The sequence below is a fragment of the Nematolebias whitei genome, chromosome 8, assembly GCF_014905685.2.
Source record: "Nematolebias whitei isolate Nwh7 chromosome 8, NemWhi1, whole genome shotgun sequence".
Classification (NCBI taxonomy): Eukaryota; Metazoa; Chordata; class Actinopteri; order Cyprinodontiformes; family Rivulidae; genus Nematolebias; species Nematolebias whitei.
The window spans coordinates 21279928-21300822 of record NC_056505.1 but is presented as its reverse complement, the minus strand read 5'-3'; the positions used below and the strand labels follow the sequence as shown (position 1 = coordinate 21300822).

General features: G+C 37.2%; 2 protein-coding genes across 2 annotated transcripts in view; both read right to left on the bottom strand.

Annotated features, from left to right (window-relative positions):
• The window catches only part of LOC119413088 (acyl-CoA dehydrogenase family member 11-like), a 10128-nt gene extending 7608 nt beyond the window's left edge, over nucleotides 1-2520 (bottom strand). Inside the window, exon 1 of the mRNA XM_037680101.1 lies at nucleotides 2488-2520. Within this exon, the coding sequence (XP_037536029.1) occupies nucleotides 2488-2520 (33 nt within the window). The remainder of the gene's footprint in view (nucleotides 1-2487) is intronic.
• morc2 (MORC family CW-type zinc finger 2) lies at nucleotides 2166-17515 on the bottom strand. Its single transcript, XM_037681049.1, has 29 exons — nucleotides 17419-17515; nucleotides 16971-17033; nucleotides 16684-16837; nucleotides 14123-14176; nucleotides 13989-14023; nucleotides 13737-13805; nucleotides 13558-13648; nucleotides 13343-13451; nucleotides 12414-12573; nucleotides 12159-12270; nucleotides 10534-10659; nucleotides 10369-10448; nucleotides 10207-10289; nucleotides 9977-10062; nucleotides 7761-7901; nucleotides 7526-7680; nucleotides 7069-7197; nucleotides 6867-6972; nucleotides 6574-6706; nucleotides 6418-6498; nucleotides 5915-6166; nucleotides 5557-5829; nucleotides 4698-4814; nucleotides 4332-4389; nucleotides 4111-4249; nucleotides 3864-4031; nucleotides 3654-3747; nucleotides 3260-3448; nucleotides 2166-3128 (listed from the first exon to the last, which is right to left on the bottom strand). The coding sequence occupies exons 3-29, from the start codon at nucleotides 16749-16751 to the stop codon at nucleotides 3060-3062; spliced, it is 3177 nt and encodes a 1058-aa protein (XP_037536977.1). The 5' UTR covers nucleotides 16752-16837; nucleotides 16971-17033; nucleotides 17419-17515; the 3' UTR covers nucleotides 2166-3059.
• Between the last annotated feature and the right edge of the window lie 3380 nt (nucleotides 17516-20895).

Genomic DNA, 20895 nt, shown 5'->3' with positions numbered 1-20895 from the left:
CAACAAAGAAAGATGACAACAATGGACAACAGCAACAACAATAAACAATTATAAAAAGTCATACTGCAGTTTTTTTTGTTGTTTTTTTAACAAATAGGATGGCTAAAAGGGAAAGGTAACAAAACAAACAAACAAACAAACAAAAAAAACCCCAGCTAGATTTCAAGACAAATGTAGAAAACTAAAAACAGGAACATGTCAGCATTGGACCCTGCCAGGTGTCCAACAGATTCTTAAAGACACTTAGAGAGGTCAAGGTCGAGAGCTTCAAATATTTTTGTAAGATTTAATTTCGTTTCGTTTGTAAGATTTCCCATTTCGTTTAACAAATCTGCGCTACTCGTTTGTTACATATTTAATTTAAGTATAATCTGATAATTAAAACGTTTAACAATCTGATTGTTAGCTTAACTCTGTTGAGCTCTGAAAGTTGATATAATTTATATAATTGATATAGAAACAAACACAACGAAGCATTAAAAACAGCTGTAAACGTTTTAGGTATGACCAGCAATTTCTAAAATGTCCATTTTATATTTTCTTCATCACTGAACTATTTAAAAGTCAAACTTCACAAAGTTTTACAGATTAAACACATGAGCTAACAAGCTTACCGAGCGTTAGCTTAGCGGCAGATGTAAACAGACGTTTACGTAGTCGTCTCGTCGAGCTGGCTTGTACGTCGACGTCTTACGTTAACGTCGTTGCCATATTAAATGTGGCGGAAGTGAAGCGAAATAATTTTTTTTCATATTTTTTTTTCCATTCAACCTTTATTTATACAGGTTGGTCTCATTGAACTTTTATCATTCATTCAGTGGAAACATGTAAACAGCTGTGCAAGCCTATTTCCCCCCCACAAGGTTTTTAAGTTACACACATACAGACTGAGGAGTCTACCGCTGCAGCGGTACGTCAGAGCGTCCGCTATATTGGATGTGGCAAATCTGCCGGTCAAGGAAATAGACTGAACTTCATAAAGCACCGTTCTACAAAATGTTCTAAATTAATCCTCGTCGTTCACACACCCCAATATATTTGGAAAACAAACAGGCACCAAAGACAGCATTTGCAACTTTTAACGTGACTATTAAAAAGGTTTACTCCTTATTTAGGTTATAGGTGAGCACTAAAACATATGTATTCTTTTTGAGTGTTTACAACTACTAACGTGTGTAACCATCCATCCATCCATTTTCTTTACCCGTTTATTCCATTTTGCTGCATCGCTGGTGCCCATGTCCAGCAATCACTGTGCGAGGGGTGGGGTACACCCTGGACGGGTCGCAAGTCCATCACAGGGACACATAGAGACAAACGAGACAAACAACCATTCACTCTCTCACTCACACCTAGGGACAATTTAGAGTTACCAATCAGCCTAACATGCATGTTTTTGGTCTGTGGGAGGAAACCGGAGTATCCGGAGAAAACCCACGCATGCACGGAGAGAACATGCAAACTCCACCCAGAAAGGCCCCTGGACCGGGGTTTGAACCAAGGACCTGCTCGCTGAGAGGCAGCAGCTCTACCAGTTGTGCCACCGTGCTGCCAACGTGTGTAACATTAACACTATTATTGTGATGATAAACATAGAAATATTCATATTTAATATTTAATCTGCGTCTTAACCAGATCCTGAAATGTAGATGTGACGTGGATCTTTCTGAATAAAGAGCATTTACATTTAACTTAATTTGATTAATCACATCGATGAACATATATACACACCAACATATATTTGCAGAGGGTGGTGGGGTGCTGAACATACATATATATTTGTGTGTACATAACTCACTAAAATGTGTAATAAAAATAGATGTACATTGGGTATTCTGAGAAAAAAAAAATCAGAATTCAGGAAACTAACACTGCGATCCTAAAAAAAAGGAATTTCCCTAAAGGAAATTCCCCAAAGGATCAAGTTTTATCTATTGGGCCAGTGAATAAATAAATAAACCTGCAACGCAGATGCATTGTTTCATTGTTTAGTTTGGATTTCCTTTTAACAGAAATGATGCAATTATCATTTAACAAAAAAAAAATACCTTTAATAAAACTGGGATGATCTACAAATACATCAGATTGTCAAAAGGTACATTACTAAATTGCACAATTAAAATTAAAATGATTTGATCATGAAAAAAAATTTGTTTTATTGTACGTATATATAATTTTTACATAGCTAGACATTCCCCATGATTAACATTTCATGTTTCACACACAAATATAAAAGTGAAGTGTTGCTGAACTGGTTTATTGTTTTAGGTCAAGAATTGTCAGAAACACAGAACAATTTGCTCTAATTAGAACAAGACCTTAAGCATGCACTGTTGAATAAAACATTGTTATGGTTTGTTAAAATTTCCATTCAAAAGAAAGAATAATGGTAATAAATGATCAAGAACATACAGCTTTACAATGAACGTTTTTTTCTCTCCCCAAAAAATTAAACACAAACAGAGGGGATTGAAGGAATATTGTTACTGATAAAACCTGGCAAGTCACTGGTGCTTGCATTGTGGCATCTCACACTTCAAATTACAGATTAATTTGGTTTACAAACCAAATTTGGACAAAAATGTAGAGCCAAATTGTTCGTGTACAAAAATAAAAGTTACTGGTAAGATAAAACGGCATAAACTGGTTAAGTCCAAATCTTAAACAGACGTTGTGTTGTAAATTAAGCGTGAAATACTTATCTGATAGCAGACCAAATTAGAACAAATGTAGCTTATCACAATAGTTGAGTATATAAAAACATAAGAACACATTAACCTACATAAAAATACAAAGTTAAATCAGGATTACTTGTTTTGAACAGATATCCATAAAGTCTATGGGCAGGGATATAAAGATGACTAAAAGGAAAAACCACAAGGCTAATTAACAAATAAGAAACAAACTAAACTTAGGATTTACCGCAGAGGGACCAAGAAATGCAAGTATGCCAAAATATTCACAACCCAGACATAAACTTGGGTCCTTGGGGAGTTATCAGCAAGTGATGGCTGGACTGAAAACTAAAGTTTTTAATGTTCATCTCCTCTTCCATGTCTTCAGTCACCTTTGGTAAGGAGGTCTTCTATGTAGGCATCGAGTTCATCATCCGTGTTGATGTCAATGTCCTTTTATTGTCAAAAAATAATAATTCTAATTGTATTACTTTATACACACAAGTGTGATCATAAATTGCTCCAACATATTATTTACGTTATGGAGATTCAACAGGAAGGTGAAAAAATAATAGAGGTCTCACCTCTTGCACTTTCTGCAGAAGTGCTACAATGTTTGTTCGTAGTTTTTGTAGTTTCTCATCCGCCTCCTTCAGCTTGAGCTCGGCGTTGTTGTTCTTTTCTTCCACAGCTTTGGCCCTCGCATCAGCTCTGCTCTGGTACGAGTTGCACAACGACTGGAGACCTGATTCATACTGCTGAAAATATTCTTTCTAAAAAGAGGAATAAAAATGGTGGAAATAAAACAAAAAATGAAATTAAATGCATTAGCTGTGAATAAGTCAACAATAGTTATGCTTAGTCAACTATTATCTATGATCTGTCTTCCAGTAGGTAGTCTTTAACTCAATTTCCTAGAGTATTTTAAGTATTAAATCTCCCTAATTCAGATTCAGTCCATTAAATCATGTATCTCACCAAGGGAAAGGCTACCAACTCCTCTGCTGTCATGCTGTTAACATCATCCTTTGGAATCCGAAAAGCAGGAGGGTAGAAGTAACGCAGCATCGTCCTGGAATAATGGAAACAGAACAGTGAATGCAGGCTTATGAAATACTTTAGAGAAGAAAGACAAACTAAAAATTATCTGCAGATATCTGTAATAAAAAGAAATGGTGTGTAGCTCACCTCATCATGGAAACCAGGCTATCAGTCACCTCTCGACTGGTTCCAGGCTGAGTCGTGTCCGGCTCCATGGGTGCAGGGCCTTTCTCAACCTCCTGTTGGGTATCAGGCGTCTGAGAGATGGGGGATGGTGGACGCATCAACCGTACTTCATCACTCCCCTTAAACACCCTTAACAGTGACACAAAGAACAGGTTTATTTATCATGTAAACAAAGCACGATCAGAATGCATCTAAACAGAAATCTTACCATCGGTCTTTGGGAGTAGATCGCGGCACGTAATCAAATTTAACTTTCCAACGAACGCTCTGTTTATTAGTCTCCACAGCGACGACTTTGCCAGTAAACCACTCTTTATTGACACGTACTTCAACAAGCAGACCCTTATCTATAATAATATCAACAAAACCCATTATTTCTCCCCATTCCCATTTGACACATTAAAAAGGTGCAACAGTCGACCATCTCACCTTTCTGAGCACTTTTTATGTCGTTCTCTGGTTCCTTCTCTGGAACTTTCTCAGATGCCTGAAAATACCAAAATGATTACAACCACAGACACAGGAGTATTTTACAGAAGAAAAAAATGTTCTGATAGAAAAAAAGGTCCCAAACCGATCCTGATTATAAGGTAAGTTTGGCATGCTCACTAAAAAGCTACATTAAGGAAACGACAGCCCCACTAACAAAAATAGAGAAGTAAAGAAGGAGAATGTTAATCTGACAAACACTCAAGCGTGCTGAGAACCCAGTTGTTCCTGGATTGTGAGAAATTGTGAGTACCGGTAGATGCAGCTCAGGTTTATTCAGAAGTAGCAGACAGACTGTAAAGCTACCTTTTCTTTAGTTTCTTGCTGTTGAGTGGAAATAGATTTAACAGAGGCTGATGTGGTTGGTGGCTGCCGCAAAGGAGTGGAAATTGTTTTCTTCTCAGGCTGAGTGTACGTTTTAACCTGCAAGGTCAATAGCAGAGGGGGATCTGACTGGAAGTTCTTTTGGAGGCTGGATTCACCAACACTATTGCATGCTAATAAAGTAGAACTTGCAGCAGCAGTTCAGTACAAACTCTCCAAGTAAAATTTGTCTACGGGAAAAAAAAAAATAAAAATCAAGGAAAATAGGAAACAGCTCATGGACCAATTTGATGCCATCTTCAAATGTTTTGTTATATTTACATCAAGTGCAGATCAATAAAGCTTTTCTCAACGCAGAGGCATCTTCCATTTAAATGTTGTTTCACTTATAAAGGGTGTGCGCTACTATTCAGATGTTTTTGTATCACTGTTACTTGTGCTAAAAAAAGAACTAAGGGGGAAAGGTATTTGCATTTGAGGAATACATATTTTCTACGCAATAAAGCTTTTTTGTTTATTAGGGAAGCAAAAGAAAAGGGGAGCACTGGGATGTTACTGTGCAGCCTCAGTGGCTGTAACACGATTAAAGGCAAGAAAAGGGACGACAAAGGGTCTCTGTAGACACAGATAATCCATAAATATGATTTTATAATCCCTATATGAAGGGCCTACGTATGTAAATATCTGGTTAAGTTGTTTCTGTTCCTGTTTTAATGCATTAAAATTATTCTCCATTTTAAAGTGAATTAATGTATTACACTAGTAAAAAATATTAGTACAAGTGTAAAACAGGACAGCGCTGATTCTCATACAATGCCAAGAGTGAACTACATGTGTTTACCTCATCCAGCTTGCCACGTTTGGCTGGGGTGGGCTTCTCTACCACTTTACCACGGTTACTGGTTGCTGTGGCCATCTTGGATTTCTTTGTTTGTGGTTCTTCTTGACTGTCCTCTTCACTGTCTTCCTCCTCTTCTTCGTCCTCTTTATCTTCTTCCTCCTCCTCCTCCTCTTCTTCTTCTTCTTCCTCCTCTTCATCACTGTCTTCCTGCTCAATTATTCTCTTGCGAAGTCCAGTAGGTGCCGGTTTAACAGATGCTGCTTTGGTGGAGGCCTGTATGGAGACAAGTTTGACTATTTCATATTCTTTTTAATTTTAACTTGTTAAATGATCCATCACTCAAAATCTCTTTACTTACTCGTGAGCTGCGACTGGATGGGGGTGTTTTTGCAGTAGTTTTGGACACTGGCTTTGGTGCAGGTGGAGGAGGCTTTGCTGCAGCTCTGGATCTGGACAGTTCAACTTTAGGTGGTGGAGCTGCGGCAGCAGAAGCCCGACTGGGGCGCTGAGAAGCCGTACGGGTTGGAGGAACGCTTGAAGCATTTTTCAGGTGGGCTGGGAGGGGTGGTGAGCGTGGGCGTGTTACGGTCCTTTCAGAAGACCTGGTTATCTAAATAAATAACATGACAAGTTATAAAAATTACAATTTTATTTACAAAACAATAAAAAAATTCACGTCTCTCTTTCCTGTGGCAAAGACTAGATAATAGACTCTAATGACACACAGCATTGAAATTTAACAATTTAACAACTCAAGCACAACTAAATTAATGCCTCAAAATAGTAAAATTCAGGAGAAAACGGCTTCAGCTAGCCTTGATTTGTGAAAAATACAGACTTGACAAGAATAGCTGCCTGTACCTGTGAAAATGTCTTCGGTTTGGTGCTGACATCAAGTGGTAACTTTTTGATATCGTCTGCAGATTTAATTGTGTTGGTTTTCTGAAATAAAATAAAATATATTTCTCTGATATGCACAAGAGAGAGAAAAAAGAGATGCATAAATAAATATATTACCTCCAAGGCTTCTAGTTTCTCCTGCTGCTGCTTGATTTTCTCAGCTAACTCCTTCTTTTTGTCTTCAGCCGATGGTTTGTCTTTTTTCAAAACGCCACAAGGTAGATTCTGCTTCTGTTCGGATGCATCACACCTACAAACACAAAGTGCAAACACTACAGTTCAGTAATTTAGAAACAAAGTCCCACAAAACAGCATTACAGAAAAAACTGGGACAAGACAGTCACAAAAAAATAGTAAAATAACAGTGACTGCCAGTATACGACATAGTCGCATCCACAACGCATTTGTACCTGTCCTGGCTGCTGTCAGGGTTCATCAGACACACCCAACTGTCTGGGTAGCGTTTATCCACTGCATCCAGCTGAAAAGGCAGCGTCCTCCACTTTAAACATTTATCTAAAAATTAAATGAAAAAGTTCAGACCAAGTCTGCTCAGAGAGTAATGTGTTTGTGACAGTACAGCTGTGAATGACTAATGACTGAGTCACTTACCACACTGAATAGTAAGTGGTATCTCCATTGCGCGACGTCTTTTGTATCTCAACTCTGATGAAGGAGGTGCAGACCAGCTAGCAGACAAATATCCAAACTCATCCCAGAACTTTACGATGCCTTTTTGAGCTGCATAAACACACAAAAACTTATTTTTTTTTTTTTAAACCAGTATTCATGTATTTTTCTCCCCTTAAAGTTGCATTTTCCAATTTGCTATAACTGCAGCTGCTGTTAAACATTTAGCATTGATGATATGATGAATATGATGATATATGAATATGATCATATTCTTATGTTTGCCTTCTTGAGGCCTGACTTGCTAATGTCACTTGCATGAACAGAAACATTTTATCTGTGAGAATTTACTAATAATAACAAAATAATAATTACAAAAAAAACTTACCGTGAGAATTTACTACTACTAATAATAATAATAATTACAAAAAAAACTTACCGATGTTGATATCCTTCCAGTACTGAGCTAGATGTTCTCCCATGGCTTTCAGTAAGTGTCTGTACTCTTTAGCATCTGCAAAGTCTTGTTTGTTGTGAGTTGGCTCTAAAACCAAATATGGGACATCTACAACTCCAACTACGCCTCCACACGCCCTTAAACACAAAAAAACATGTTTCAGTTGATGGTTACAATTAAAAGTAAAAGAATTCCCTTCTTTGTGCATTAAACTTACATGCCTCCCTCAAGCTGAGGCCCCGTCTTCTCATACAACTTAATGAGGCGAGAGCAGTTGTACACAAACATCCCATCCAAGTCCCTCTGTTCAATATTCAGTCCAAATATAAAATTTAGGTCCTTGGGTTCCTTCAGTGCTCTAAAAACAAGCAAGAATAGGGAGAAAATACTAAATAAGAAAAGAGGAACTATTTATCATGCTTCAAATGGCTAAGCTGACTTGGGTTGGAGAATTTTAAATACAAAATTTGCACATAGAATCAGTTAATTTGTAATATTAATTTGTTAATTGTACTGTACAGAGCATATTACTTAAGAACTTGCATTCAGTGCCAGATACAAAGTTAACTTATTTCTATTTGAAAAATATATGACAAGGGTGCAGATATTTAATTAAAAAAAAAAAAACTATGGATAAGTTTTACAGGTCAAGTCATAACATGCTCTAATTATCCTTTTCTGTTATATTGTGTAGTTAAAATCATAAAACACATCACAATGTTTAAACACATGTCAAAACAACAACCATTTTAAAATCATACAACCTAAACTCAAATAAAACAGCTTATACTGGGGTTACACAATATTAGACAAGATTATGTAAAATTAAATTGTTTGAGATTGTAATGATGTACATTACATCATTACAACTGATGCTGAATTACAATGATGCTCTACTGTTTACATTTGCACTACTATTTATAGTCACACTACTGTTTATATTCACACTACTGTTTATATTCACACTACTGTTTATATTCACACTACTGTTTATATTTGCACTATTCTTCCCTCTTTTAAATCACAACTGAAAACACACCTGTTCAAACATGCATATTCTATTTAACTTTGTTTTAAGTGTTGTTTTATCGTGACTTATTTGAATTATTTGTTGATTCTGTTTTTATTAATTGCTGATTTTAATTGTTTTTGGAAGGTGACCTTGGGTTTTTGAAAGGCGCCCTGAAATAAAATGTATTATTATTATTACTATTTAGTCACTCTACTGTTTACATTCACACTACTGTTTATATTCCCACTGTTTATATTCGCACTACTGTTTATATTTGCACTACTGTTTATATTTGCACTACTGTTTATATTCACACTACTGTTGATATATATTTTTTACCAGCCTTATTGCATGTCACTTTACCTCTATACCAATATCAAAGACTTCATACATATACTGTGTACATTCACTTCATATGCTGCTTTGTCACTTTACTACAAATGTCAATGTCAGGAACTTTATTTTATTTTATAGATATACTTTTAAAAAAATATTTTTATACTGCTATACTACAATTTAGGACAGTATCATACTTCGTTATTTCATTTTATGCTAATGTCTATTAAATGTTTTAATGTTTAATGGTTATTGTTGCACCAGGGGTCTGAGAGTAATGTAATTTCAATCCTGTGTCTGTCCTGTACATATTGCAGTTTTGACAATAAAGTTGACTTTGATTGTAATGACAAGATCTGTTGTGATAAACCAACATTTTCCTCAGTCCTCACTTTCTTTCCTGTGCATCACTATCATTTAAACCAGGTGTGAGCATCAAGGCCAGTAAGAGTCCTCGGATCCAAAGGACCACGTCTTGTTTTGTTGTAATGTCTGCATTTGCTGCCTCAAATGACTGGAATCTGCTGCAGAAAACAGTGGGACTCATTGTGTTAAAAAGTTTCTGCTTTTAAAAGTCATTTTATTACTTAATTTCTATTATTGAATTTTGCAGTATTTGATTTTAATGCTTCTTTCATTTGCTTATTATTGTTTATGGTGTTTTGTGTTTTTTGTATCCCTCCCTGCCCATTTCACTTAAATGTATACGTTTTGTTTTTATAAGTGTGATCCGTTTCTACATCATTATTACTAACAGACATCAGGGGCATTGAGCTCACTAGCTAATTTGTCAGATACAACTAAAAAATAAGTTAAAAAAAAAAAGCCCCCTTTGATTTATTTTGTTGTTTCTCAAAGATGTTTCTTCAGTCCTATACTAAAGAAGCTCTTTGGATGCGAGGTGAAATGTCTTCCAAGAAATAATAGCTCCAGATGACCATCTAGCTAAACTTTAGGATTACCATGTCCTGGATAACTAAGAATCCACACAAACAACATTCAATATAGATAATTAGTGACAGTACAGATGTAGATAAGCATACCAACTCTGCTTTAGAGTTAAAAAAACACTTTTTCTAACATACTTTTGTTTGGCTTCAAGATTTCTTTTCCTTATGTCAGCCTCCCTTCGCAGCATCATGGCTGAATCCTGGACTTTCCTCAGAATTGTCTAAAATAACAAAAGAGAAGAAATCAGTTATTTAAATAGTTTTGTGATAAAAAAAACAAAAAAAACAAAAAAAACATTGTCTGCAGGGACAGACACTAGCCCACATAAAATCATTTGTATTTGACAAAAAAAAACTTTTCTCACCCTTGAATCTTTTGATATGTCATCTCCTAATCTGGTCTCCATAGCTATACGCTTGCTGTCTGCTTCTCTGGCCTTCTCCTCAGCTGAAAGTCATAACAGAATCAAGTCCAGTTAACTTGGAAATAAAATTTAAAATCTTTAATTATTCCATCAAAAACTTACCAATTTTTGCAAGATGATCTGCCTTTTTAACTTCATGTTCAGCACGTGTTTTGAAACGAGTGGATGTGTATTTATACATTCTTAAAAATAAAAAATGGCCGTCAAAATCTCATTAAATTAACAAAACACCAAGTCAATCATCATTTATGGACATTATGAAATTACCTTGGTTTATAAAGGCAGCAGGACAGTCTCTTAGTCCTAACTTTATGTCCCTGGATAAAAATCCTCATGCGTGGGTCAATGTACAGCACAGCAGTGTAAGCCCTGAACGACCTCCTTTCTGGCTTCCTGGGAAAGTTAGAAAAACTATTGAAAAACATTTCTGACAAAAGCAATCATCTATAAATGTTTATACAAATAAAAAATGCATATGACTCGATGCCTTGCATGCCAAAGTTTAAAACATTTTATGCACAATTTGTTAGCATTAAGCTTATATGTTGCAGATGACTCAACTGCCACACCATATTTTAGATTAGTGTCTGTAAGATGAGTGAGTCAGTCATTTCTGTGTATTCCAAGATTAGCTGCAGCAGCCATCTCAAATAAACTGACTTTAAAAAGTAACCAGTTTTAGAACTGCATTCACTGATTACTTTGAGAGTTTCATTACAAGTGATTCATGACATATTTTGCCAACTGACAAATAAACTATCAAACACTGGCAATAACGTAATTACCCTAATTATAACAGATTTTACTACCCTATATTTCGCTGTATAAGTCACGTTTTTTTTGTTTGTTTTTTTTGCATAATTTGCATGCCCTACAACTTATAGGCCGAAGTGATGTATTTATGGATTTTCCCCCCCATATTTATAAACCGAGTTTTGCCTGAGATACGACCGTTTTCATTCATTCTGACTGAAAAAAAATGAACATTACCATTTTCAGCCACTAGATGGCAGCAGCGTAGTAAGGCATGTCGTATTATGTAATGGTAAAAATGGATATAATGACAAATTCAAAAAAGTTTAAGACAAAAACAACTGGACTTTATTTATTATACTTTGTTTTTGTCTTGAAGTTTTTTGAATTTACCATGTCCTGGATGACTGAGAATCTTCACCAGCTATTAATGACACAATCGGCTTGTCAAAGTCTTCCACCTTCATTCTGCCTGCTGCTTGGAGCAACCGTCAAACCAGCTTCATTTCACTGCAATGCTCTGGTGAAATGCAGCTAATTTGACCATTAACGTGTATTTATTAAGTAAAAGTTCAACTGAGACCATCAATTGAGCTATAATGTTGAGCAAACAAATAATTGCTTTAGGTGCTTATCTTGTTAAATTTTGAAGAAACGCGCAGCGTTCCTCCTTTTTTCCTCCCTGTCTGCGCGCTCCCAGGAGCACTGAGGCAGTGAATACTTTTGAAATACAGTCGATTTGACCGTCAAATTGCATTTATTAAGCAAAAGTTAGACTGAGACACACCTTTCCTAAACTTTCGAGCAAACAAATAATTGTTTTTAAGTGTTAATCTTGTTAAATTCTCGTTAAAGTCCTCCCGTGCATGCTCCCGCGGCCGCCATTTGGCAGCCCATTGATTTTTGACACATCGGCCCACATTTCCAGTTCGTCAGCGGTGACGAGAAACAAACGCGAAGCGTCAGCGATGAAGCAGAATAGATGCGGTGTATACTACAAAGCGACATATTTATGGATTTTTCCACTTTATTAGACAAATATGGATTGATGTGACTTATAGGGCGGTGCGACATGTCCGCCGGAAAATATGGGACATGTAATTAAATTCATCTTCTAACACAGCAACAGCTAAACTCACACTCCTTCCACAGGTGTTCCAGCCATGAGTATGTCCTGGTGATCAGACTCTACATCCAGCTCTGGATCTCCGTTGTCCATCAGCTTTAGGTTATAGATGACTACAAGAGTGCCTTAAAGAAATAAAAACAAAAGTGATACCAAAAAAAAAAAAAAAAAAAAGTATTTCAGCGAACACACTTTAAATAACTTGTGAAAATCTTATGCATGACAAAAACAGTTGCTTAAGACTTAGACAAACTTGTCATATGCTTACCACTGTCGCTTTCTATTTTGTTGAACTGTTCCATCAGCTGCTGCTCATTTTTAAAAGGAGAGTATTTGAAGATGAGCTCGGTCTCTATCGCATATTTCTCAGGATCGGAAGTCAGGGGCTCCTTGGTTTTCAGATCCCAGGAGGGGAGAGGTACTATGACCTGTGAGAGGATTAAAAGTATTAAATACAATGCTAAAACAACCAAACTTTCCGTCTGTTTTGAAATCACTATCAACTCAAATACTTTTTTATCAGTCAAACCCACAACGTTGTTTTTCAGTCCTATTCCTTTGATTCATTTGAAGCAAACATGCAGCTGGTTAATTTAAAAATATAAATATAGGGTTACCAAGAGAAAAAAACAAACAAACATGCTGTTCATTAACAAAAAGTAGCATCTAATTCTATACCCATTTGTGACTGTATCAATTCAAAATGACAAACAAAGCAGTGATGCAAACAGTCTTCTGTTTATTCTATCATCTTTATTGACTCTCAACACAAACTCCCTTTTAGCAAATATTTTTGAAATTCAAACATTACAACTACCGGTACGTGTTTTCGTATGAAACACATGCAGGTTTTCTTTCTTAATAATGCCTATTACAAATGCAAAGTGGATGCAAATTCTGCACAAATGAAGAGCTAGTGCAATGTTCTTTATAAAAACTGTAAAATGCAGAACGTGTAATACATTTGCAATCAGTTCAACTGCATCAACACACGCTGAAGAGATACTGTATGTATACCGGTATGCGTGTACACAAACGATTTGATTATAAAAAAATAAAATATAAAAAAAGATTACAAACAGGACAAAAAAAAATTTTTTTTAAATCAAGAGAAATATAAATAATAGTATACCAAGTTACGTCATAGCTTCATATTATAAATCAACATGCTCAAATCCTGTATAAGTAGAATCTGACCTCATCAAGTGCTTCCTCTTCGTGGAATGTTCTTGACAGGAAAAGACAAGTTAGTGTATTTTCTTTTTTTGTGAACAAGATGAAATCTTTCCCAATTCGCATTGACCCCCTGCAATAGACAAAAAAAGGGGAAAATATTATATTATTAGAGACAATTTAAAAGATCAGTGTACCAATTACACAAAATTACTAAAAGAACTGCGTGAAGGACTCACGATTTCAATCCATTTCCATACTGGCCAATCTGGGTGGACTCTGGGGACCGTTTGTTTGACTTTCCAAACTGAATCACGTGAGTTGCCTCAACTAATAAAATAGAGATGTTTTAAAACAAAATCAGCAATGTGTATGACCACTAAACATCATTATTGACCAATATTAAAATCACACTTACTAGGGTCCATCCCAATACCATCATCCAGAAAGCAAAGCATAAAACCACCACGTAACTCTGCTCTTTTTTCTGGAAGAATAACATGAAAATATATATTTTTTTCTTCTTTCTGCACCTTTTTTCATTCATTTTTTTTTTTCCGTTTTGATGAATTTGTTTTGTTTATTTTTTCTTTTAAATTAATGAATAAATAAATAACAAAAAAGTAAAAGAAATAAAAATGAGAAACTGGTGAATTAGTATTTTGTGTACCTGTGTAGATGTCTATTCGAGTGGCATCTGCATCTCTGTAACAGAAAAGTTAAATTTGCTATTAAAAAACATTTTTGTACAATGAAACTTATTGTCACTAAATGTAATTATTATTGTAAATCCTTGTGTGTTACCTTGAATTGTCTACAAGCTCAGCCAAGGCCCCAAATAAGAACTCGTGAGTTGTCCTAAAAACATAAAATTTATTCTATAAAAGATGAACAATTAACTCTCTCGTACATGAGCCCCCAAGGCTCAATGAGATTAATCTGTATAAATAAAGGTTGAATGAATGAATGAACAAGGCAGACTTTTCCAATATAAATTATAGGTATGCTACTCTTGTTATACATCTCATAAACTTGCATTTCTTCAAACACATTACAAGGTTTTGTTAATGTAACTATAGCGTTCCCCACAAATACTGTACACTGGGTCATTTACATAATATAACAATGAAATTAAAAAACGGTATCAATCCATACTTTTGTTCTTTTTAAGAAACCCCCACCACCACAAACAACAACAACAACAACAACAACAACAACAACAACAACAACAACAACAACAACAAAATAAAAGTTATGCAATTTCGGCCAGCACAGTGATGCAACTGGTAGAGCTGCTGCCTCTCAGCGAGCAGGTCCTTGGTTCAAATCCCGGTCCAGAGGCCTTTCTGGGTGGAGTTTGCATGTTCTCTTTGTGCATGCGTGGGTTTTCTCCGGGTGCTCCGGATTCCTCCCACAAACCAAAAACATGTATGTTAGGTCAATTGGTAAATCTAAATTGTCCCTAGGTGTGAGAGTGAATGGTTGTTTGTCTTGTTTGTCTCCGTGTGTCCCAGTGATGGACTTGCGACCCGTCCAGGGTGTACCCCCCCCCCCCGCACAGTGATTGCTGGACATGGGCTCCGGTGACCCCCTTGACCCAAAATGGAAGAAGCGGGTAAAAGATAATAGATGGATGGATGGATATGCAATTTCTTTACAACTGTGTGTAGCGCATCATTTCAGGGCACACCCAAGATAAAATATATTGCCTATTACTCCCCTTTTTATGCTCTTGATAGCTATAGTGTTAAATACCTCTAAAATTTATTGCATAGCTAAAGAATTGTACAACTATTTTAATCCCCTTAGGTTGTAATGTGGTGTTACAAAAAGGTTGTGACTTGACACAAACAATAAATTTGGTATCCTGATGCATGCTCAATAATCCAGGTAGAAAAATCTAAAAAAGTTAAATCTGGTCTTCTGGACATTCAAAAAAAAAAAAAAAAAAAAGCAAAACAACAAAAAAATGTAGAAATGTTTCGTTTTTCATCAGTGGCTGTTTAGTTTCCCCGATGTAAAACTGATCACAGCCCTCCTGACACTGAACAGCATACACAACATTGCTCTGTTTGTGTCGGGGGACTGGATCTTTGGGATGAACCAGTCTTTGCTGTAATGTATTTTGGGGTTTAAAAACCAATGGGACGTTGTGTTTAGAAAATAAACGTCTCAGTTTCTCTGATACTCCCTCAACATACGGAATGACCAACATTTTACTGACCACATCAACTCTGTGGATAAATACATCAAGTTCACATGAGAAGATGTACAAAGCAGGTTGGCTTTCTTGGACTGTGAGGTCTCAGTCTCTGATAGAGGACATTTGCAAACCGAGGTGTACCGCAAACCCACACACACAGACCAGTATTTGCAGTTTGACTCCCATCACCCTTTGGAGCACAAGTTAGGAGTCATCAGGACTCTGTATCACAGAGCAGACAGTGTCCCCACTAGCTCAGGAGCCAGGCAGAAGGAGAAATCCCACACAAGACAGGCTCTAGAGCAATGTGGATATCCTAACTGGGCCTTCCTGAAAGCAGAGAAGAAACCCAAACAGGACTCCAGTCAGCCAACAGGTGAAAAGGAGGAACCCAGACCCAGACCAGTGGTCATTCCGTATGTTGAGGGAGTATCAGAGAAACAGAGACGTTTATTTTCTAAATACAACGTCCCAGTGGATTTTAAACCACAAAACACATTATGGCAAAGACTGGTTCATCCCAAAGATCCAGTCCCCCGGCACAAACAGAGTAATATTGTGTATGCTGTTCAGTGTCAAGAGGGTGATCAGTCTTACATCGGGGAAACTAAACAGCCACTGGCCAAAAGGATGGCCCAGCACAGAAGATCAATAACATCAGGCCAGGACTCTGCGGTCTACACTCATCTCCAGGCCAGCGGTCACTCTTTCAGGGATGAAGATGTTCACATCCTGGATAGAGAGGAACGATGGTTTGAGAGAGGAGTCAAGGAGGCCATCTTTGTGAAAAGAAATCATCCATCATTAAACAGGGGTGGAGGCCTCCGTGTTCAACTGTCCCCCTCTTACAATGCTGTGATTGCTAGTATCACTCAGCCCTCTGTGAACAGTAAACAGCCATCAGTGTGCTAATGATCCATTGTTAGGCTGATGGTCCTTCTTGACCATGTGAGCAGCTGGTTTTGGTTGTCAGCAGCAAAACTGGTTGATCCACTCTGAGAAGGTGCTATTTAAGAGACTGAGCTGAATACAGCACCTCAGACTGAGGAAGTCTTTCGCATGAAAGACGAAACGTTTCTACATTTTTTGTTGTCGTTTTGCTTTGTTTTTTTGAATGTCCAGAGGACAAGCTTTAACTTTTTAAAATAAATTTGGTACTTACGAATTTGTGTGCAGGTATTCAAAGGTAAGCTGAGCCCTGCTCAGGTTGCTGTAGCTGGAATAAGCCATGGCCCCACAGTTACTGGGTAGTCTACTTCCTTCCTGGTCTTCTGTATTGTCTTCTTCCTGTCCAACTCTAATCAAGAGCTTTCATTCTGCAAAAGGAAGTAGAAAGTACTATCACCTGTCTTGTGTGTTGCAATGTTGCTGAATAGCGTCGCATTTTCAATACATGAGCTGGCGTTAGCTGATTTGGATGTTGAACAACATGCCACACGAGGTACTTACGCTTTTATTAAAAAGTCTCCCTGCATGTGAAGGTACGTCTAATGAGTGCACCACGTGGGAGGCCTGTAGAACAACAAAATAATATGAATCCGGCAAGGAGCGCCTGTCTGCACATTTCACTATTAACACTTCAGTGTGTGCATGTTGTTGGTATTACTTTGGCTGGCTTTCTAAAAAGTAATATAACATCGTTGTTGAACATATGAACGCACAATACAAAAGTTTTACACGTTATACAGCAACTGTAAACAGCGTTTAACGTTAGGCTAACGTTAGTAGCTAACAGGCGTTAGCATCTGACAGAATGTTTAGGAGGCAACGACGTTAGCATTAAGCTAATGCTAGCCAAAACCATTGAATTCTGTCAAAGTGTTTAAACCGCCATCATGCTACAACAACTACATGAAATAATCAACATCTAAGAGAAGCATGAAGACTATAACATTACGTTATCTTGTTTTTGATGTAAGACAACCCCACAGGCCGCGTAAAAATCCCGTCTTCTTCGACCGTGTTTTCTCTGGAGCGCAAAGATTTGCACAAGTCCCGCCTCTATCTTTCAACAATGAGCCAATAGAAAGGCACCATGACAAAACTCTTAACGATCATTGGACGAGACGTCTTTCTACGTAGGCAAGGTTACATTCCGCTGCGCTAGAGGTACTTGGGTGAGCCAAAATGATTTATAACACAGATTAATCCAAACAACACTAATTATTCTGATACATGCTCAATAATCCAGGTAGAAAAATGTAACAAGGTTCAGGTCCTCTAGACGGATTCTTCTTGTTGAAACGTTTCGGGTTTTTTTTACAAAAGACTTCTTCAGTCTGAGGAGCTGCAACAAACTCATAAACAGCACCTTCTCATAGTGGATCAACCAGTTTGCTGGTGACATCCAGAGCTAGTTTCTATTCTATTCTATTCTATTCTATTCTATTCTATTCTATTCTATTCTATCAGCCTAACAATTATGAATTAGTGCCCTGACAATTGGCCATTAGTGCCCTGATGGCCGCTTACTAGTCAAGGCCATTAACGACCAATTGTTAGGGCACTAACGAATAATTGTTACAGGTAGGTTGATGACACCTGGGTTAAAATTAAATCTCAGGAAGTCCAACATTTCACTGATCACATAAACTCTGTGGATAAATATATGTATTTATAACTTTATATATAAAGTTCACACAAGAAGATGTAAAAGATGGCTTGTTGGCCTTCTTGGACTGTGAGGTCTCAGTTTTTGATGGAGGACATTTGCAAACTGATGTGTACTGTAAACCCACCCACACAGATCAGTACTTGATTTTTGACTCCCATCACCCTGGAGCAAAATTTAGGAGTCATCAGGATTTTGTACCACAGAGCGAACAGTGTCCACTCTGGGGCGGCTGTGGCTGAGTGGTTAGAGCAGTCATCCTCCAATGCAAGAGTTGGGTTTCAAATCCACCAGCAGTCACATGCCGAAGTGTCCCTGGGCAAGACACTGAACCCCTCATTGCCTCCGATGTGTGTCCCATCGGTTTATGAATGTGATAAAATTTGATTAGGCTCTTTAGAATGATTTGTTCAATTAGCTTTGTAGAGATCTAGTAGAGAGCTGTATGAATGGGTAAATGACGACAGATTGTAGTGTAAAGTGCTTTGAGTATCTCAATAAGATAGAAAGGCGCTACATAAGTACAGTCCATTGACCATTTACAGTCCATTCACTGTGGAGCCAGGCAGAGGGAGAAACTGCTCCAGATCCTGAACAACACGTCACACCCCCTGCATGCCACACTGGACTCTTACCGCAGCACCTTCAGTCGTAGATTGAGACCACTGGTGCTCCACAGAACGCCACAGGAAGTCCTTCCTCCCTGTGCCTATCAAACGTTTCAACTCCTCCCCCTTTCTGCACAGAGGACAATAAAATTAATCCTGCACCACAATAAACACTTTAATGTCTCTGTCTGCACCTGACCTGTTTAGAAATTAATTGTTGAATTCAAAAAATGTTCGATACAAAAACAACTAACAACTTAATTGTTGTTTTTTTTTTTTTTTTATATATTCTGTTATTTTTTATATTCTCTGTGATTTTTTTTATATCTTGTGTGATTCCTTGTGTGTGTTCCTTTGTACTGAAACTGGCACAATTTCCTATGGGCTCAATAAAGTTCTATCTTATCTTAAATCCCACACAAGACAGGCCCTGGAGCAATGTGGATATCCTAACTGGGCCTTTCTGAAAGCAGAGAAGAAACCCAAACAGGACTCCAGTCAGCCAACAGGTGAAAAGGAGGAACCCAGACCAGTGGTCATTCCGTATGTTGAGGGAGTATCAGAGAAACTGAGACATTTATTTAACATAATGTCCCAGTGGCTTTTAAACCCCAATATACATTACGGCAAAGACTGGTCTGTTCCAAAGATCCAGACTCCCGGCGCAGAGTAATGTTGTGTAAGTTGTTCAGTGTCAGGAGGGCTGTGATCAGTCTTACATCGGGGAAACTAAACAGCCACTGGCCAAAAGGATGGGCCAGCACAGAAGATCAACATCCTCAGGCCAGGACTCTGCGGTCTACACTCACTCATCTGCAGGCCTGTGGTCACTCGTTCAGGGATGAAGACGTTCACATCCTTGATAGAGAAACGATAGTTTGAGAGGAGTAAAGGAGGCCATCTTTGTGACGAGAACCCAACCATCATTAAACGGGGCGGAGGCCTCTGTGTTCAATTGTCCACCTCTTACAATGCTGTTATTGCAAGTATCACTCAGCCCTCTGTGAATAGCAAGCAGCCATCAGGGCACTAACGACAAATGTTAGGCTGATAGTCCTCCTTTTACATGCGAATAGCTAGTTCTGGACATCACCAGAGAACTGGTTGATCCACTATGAGGTGCGGTTTATAAGATTTGAGTTTATGCAGCTTTTCAGACTTAAGAAGTTTTTTGGACAAGACGAAACGTTTCAACAATAATCCGTCCAGAGGACCAGACTTTGTTAGATTTTTCTACCTGTATTATTGAGCATGCATCAGGATACTTATTAAACACAAATTATTTTGCTGTTCAGTCTTCTGTCCTTATTTTTATTGAACTTGCGTTTTTGTGAAACGTTTAACTAAAATTGACAACAAATGGCTTAAAACAAAAGTCCTTAAAAAAATAAACCACCCAATATTGTCAAAACAAGTCAAGATGTGGCAAAAAGTAAAGAGAAAAAAAAAACAATACAAATTATGTCTTTATTTAGGTTTGCATAAAATCTTTCAAGACATCAATCCAGAAATGTTGCTCATTTATTTTACTGGAGACATTTTAACTTGTTTTAAAATAGAAATTACAAATGACACGACATCTGCAACACTTTTTTTTAAAGCTAAGAGGACATGAATACTGAAACTAGTAGATGTTACATGTGGTTTCTGAGAGGTGTCTGCTAAACACAACCTGCTACGTACATCCAAATACATTTGGTCTCACAAAAAACAAACAAAATAAAAAACTTTAAAGGCAAACATACTTTTAAGAAATGTTTCAGTGTTTCCTGTTATATCAAGAACATTATAACTCGCCTTCACGGATCCTTTAAGGAACATTCTTTATTAGAACCCTCATGTTGCCATGTCAAAGTTTAAGACACAAAAAAGAAAAATATGGTCCGTCAAATATTCTCTAAAAGCTTTTTGTAATCAAAAGATGTAAAATAATTTTTCCATTCTGAAAAAAAAAGTCAAGAAGAAAAATTCAGTAAAGGTCTCTTTATTTCAATAAATTTAAGTTTTAATAAAGCTAAGTAATTTTAAAACTAAAATTGACAGGACACTGCACTGTGGTGTAGACAATATCTGAAACGTTGTTTCTTTACTGTCCTGTTAAATTTATTACTCTTCAGTAGTATGTAATTCATAAATTTAGGAAATATTACAAAAC

What these genes read in the sequence shown, in the direction of transcription:
- morc2 (XM_037681049.1), bottom strand. Translation starts at nt 16,751, where the DNA reads ATGGCTTATTCCAGCTACAGCAACCTGAGCAGGGCTCAGCTTACCTTT. An exon ending in GAATACCTGCACACAAATTC is followed by an intron (nt 14,177 to 16,683) that starts GTAAGTACCAAA and finishes TTATGTTTTTAG; the next exon opens with GACAACTCACGAGTTCTTAT. An exon ending in TCGAATAGACATCTACACAG is followed by an intron (nt 13,806 to 13,988) that starts GTACACAAAATA and finishes TTATTCTTCCAG; the next exon opens with AAAAAAGAGCAGAGTTACGT.